We start from the raw sequence: 1,735 nt of genomic DNA on the forward strand, positions 1-1,735 counted from the left end.
CCCTCACCAGGTCCATGTGCTTGAGGCTGTCGAGGAGCTTGCAGTTGCGGTTCTTGAGGCGATGGGCCTCGTCGATGATGACGCAGCGCCACTCGATCTCCCGCAGCTCGGGGCAGTCGGACAGGATCATCTCAAAGGTGGTGATGAGGGCATCAAACTTGTAGGCACCGGGGATGAGGCGGCCCTATGGGGTGGGGGGAAGGCCCTGCGTCAAGGAGGGGTGGTGGGATGGAGGTTTGGGGGGGAGATATGGAGGTGGGATGGAGTTTCGGAGGTGGGATGGAGCTTGGGGTGGAGGTTTGATGGTGGGGTGGAGGTTTGGGGGGAAGATATGGAGATGGGATGGAGTTTTGGAGGTGGGATGGACCTTGGGGTGGAGGTTTGATGGTGGGGTGGAGGTTTGGGGTGAAGATATGGAAGTGGGATGGAGTTTCGGAGGTGGGACCAAGGTTGGGATGAGGATATGGAGGTTGTATGGAGTTCCGGGGTGAAGATATGGAGGTGGGATGGAGATTTGGGGTGAACATAAGGAGGTGGGATGGAGTTTCAGAGGTGGGACCAAAGTTGGGATGAAGATATGGAGGTTGTATGGAGTTCTGGGGTGAAGATATGGAGGTGGGATGGAGATTTGGGGTGAACATAAGGAGGTGGGATGGAGTTTCAGAGGTGGGACCAAAGTTGGGATGAAGATATGGAGGTTGTATGGAGTTCTGGGGTGAAGATATGGAGGTGGGATGGAGTTTCAGAGGTGGGACCAAAGTTGGGATGAAGATATGGAGGTTGTATGGAGTTCTGGGGTGAAGATATGGAGGTGGGATGGAGTTTCAGAGGTGGGACCAAGGTTGGGATGAAGATATGGAAGTGGGATGGAGTTCTGGGGTGAAGATATGGACGTGGGATGGAAGTTTGGGGTGAAGATAAGGAGGTGGGACGGCGTTCCGGAGGTGGACCCAAGGTCGGGATGAAGCTCTGGGACACCCCCCCCAAACCTGGCCGCCGCCGAGAGGGGCCGAAGCTCTGGAGCTCCCCCTTGTCCCATGGAGGAGCCACGGGAGCAGCTGCCCAAGCCACCGCTCACCCTGGGGTCCTTGCAGTACATCTCGTACTGCTGGATCATCTGCCTGGAGGCCAAGCTGCCGTGGTAGACGATGGTGTTCATCTCCGTCCACGTGTTGAACTCCCTCTCCCAGTTGGTGATGGTGGACAAGGGGGCGATGACCAAGAAGGGACCATGGATGCCCCCTTTGTAGACCTCTTGAAGGAAGGCGATGGACTGGATGGTCTTCCCCAAGCCCATCTCGTCGGCCAAGATGCAGTTTTGCCTTGCGAGGAGCAGAAGACACGAGGTTGGAGGCCCCCACCCCCGCCTTGACTCGGCCACCCGAGAGGTCTTCTCCAAGCAGCTCCGTCCCACCGCTCACCGGTTGTACCAGTTGAAGAGGAGCCAGTTGACCCCTTCCAGCTGATACTCCCGCAGCTGGTTGTGGTTCTTGTACTCGTGGGACAACTCCAGCTTCTGCCACGAACCGGCCTGAGGACGGGGCTGGGGGGAGGAACCGAGAGGACATGGGGGGGAAGCCCTCCAGATGCCACCAAGAAGCCCAAACACACCTTCAGGCCCAGCCCCATTGGGATATATTGAGGCCAAACCCCCCTTAGATGCCACCAAACCCCTCCAGATGCCACCAAGAAGCCCAAAAGCACATTCAGGCCCAGCCCCATTGGGATATATTGA

The 1,735-nt window shown here is 57.6% G+C and overlaps 1 protein-coding gene across 1 annotated transcript; it reads right to left on the minus strand.

Annotated features, from left to right (window-relative positions):
* Positions 1-7: 7 nt before the first annotated feature.
* On the minus strand, positions 8-1,543 carry LOC104410252 (chromodomain-helicase-DNA-binding protein 8-like; the record flags this gene model as incomplete). Its single annotated transcript, XM_010020363.1, has 3 exons — positions 8-184; positions 1,079-1,322; positions 1,422-1,543. Coding segments are annotated over 3 exons (543 nt in total), but the record flags the coding sequence as incomplete, so codon positions are not given.
* Positions 1,544-1,735: the final 192 nt, after the last annotated feature.

The sequence above is a fragment of the Nestor notabilis genome, unplaced genomic scaffold (genome assembly GCF_000696875.1).
Source record: "Nestor notabilis isolate BGI_N333 unplaced genomic scaffold, ASM69687v1 scaffold6758, whole genome shotgun sequence".
In the NCBI taxonomy this organism is placed as follows: domain Eukaryota; kingdom Metazoa; phylum Chordata; class Aves; order Psittaciformes; family Psittacidae; genus Nestor; species Nestor notabilis.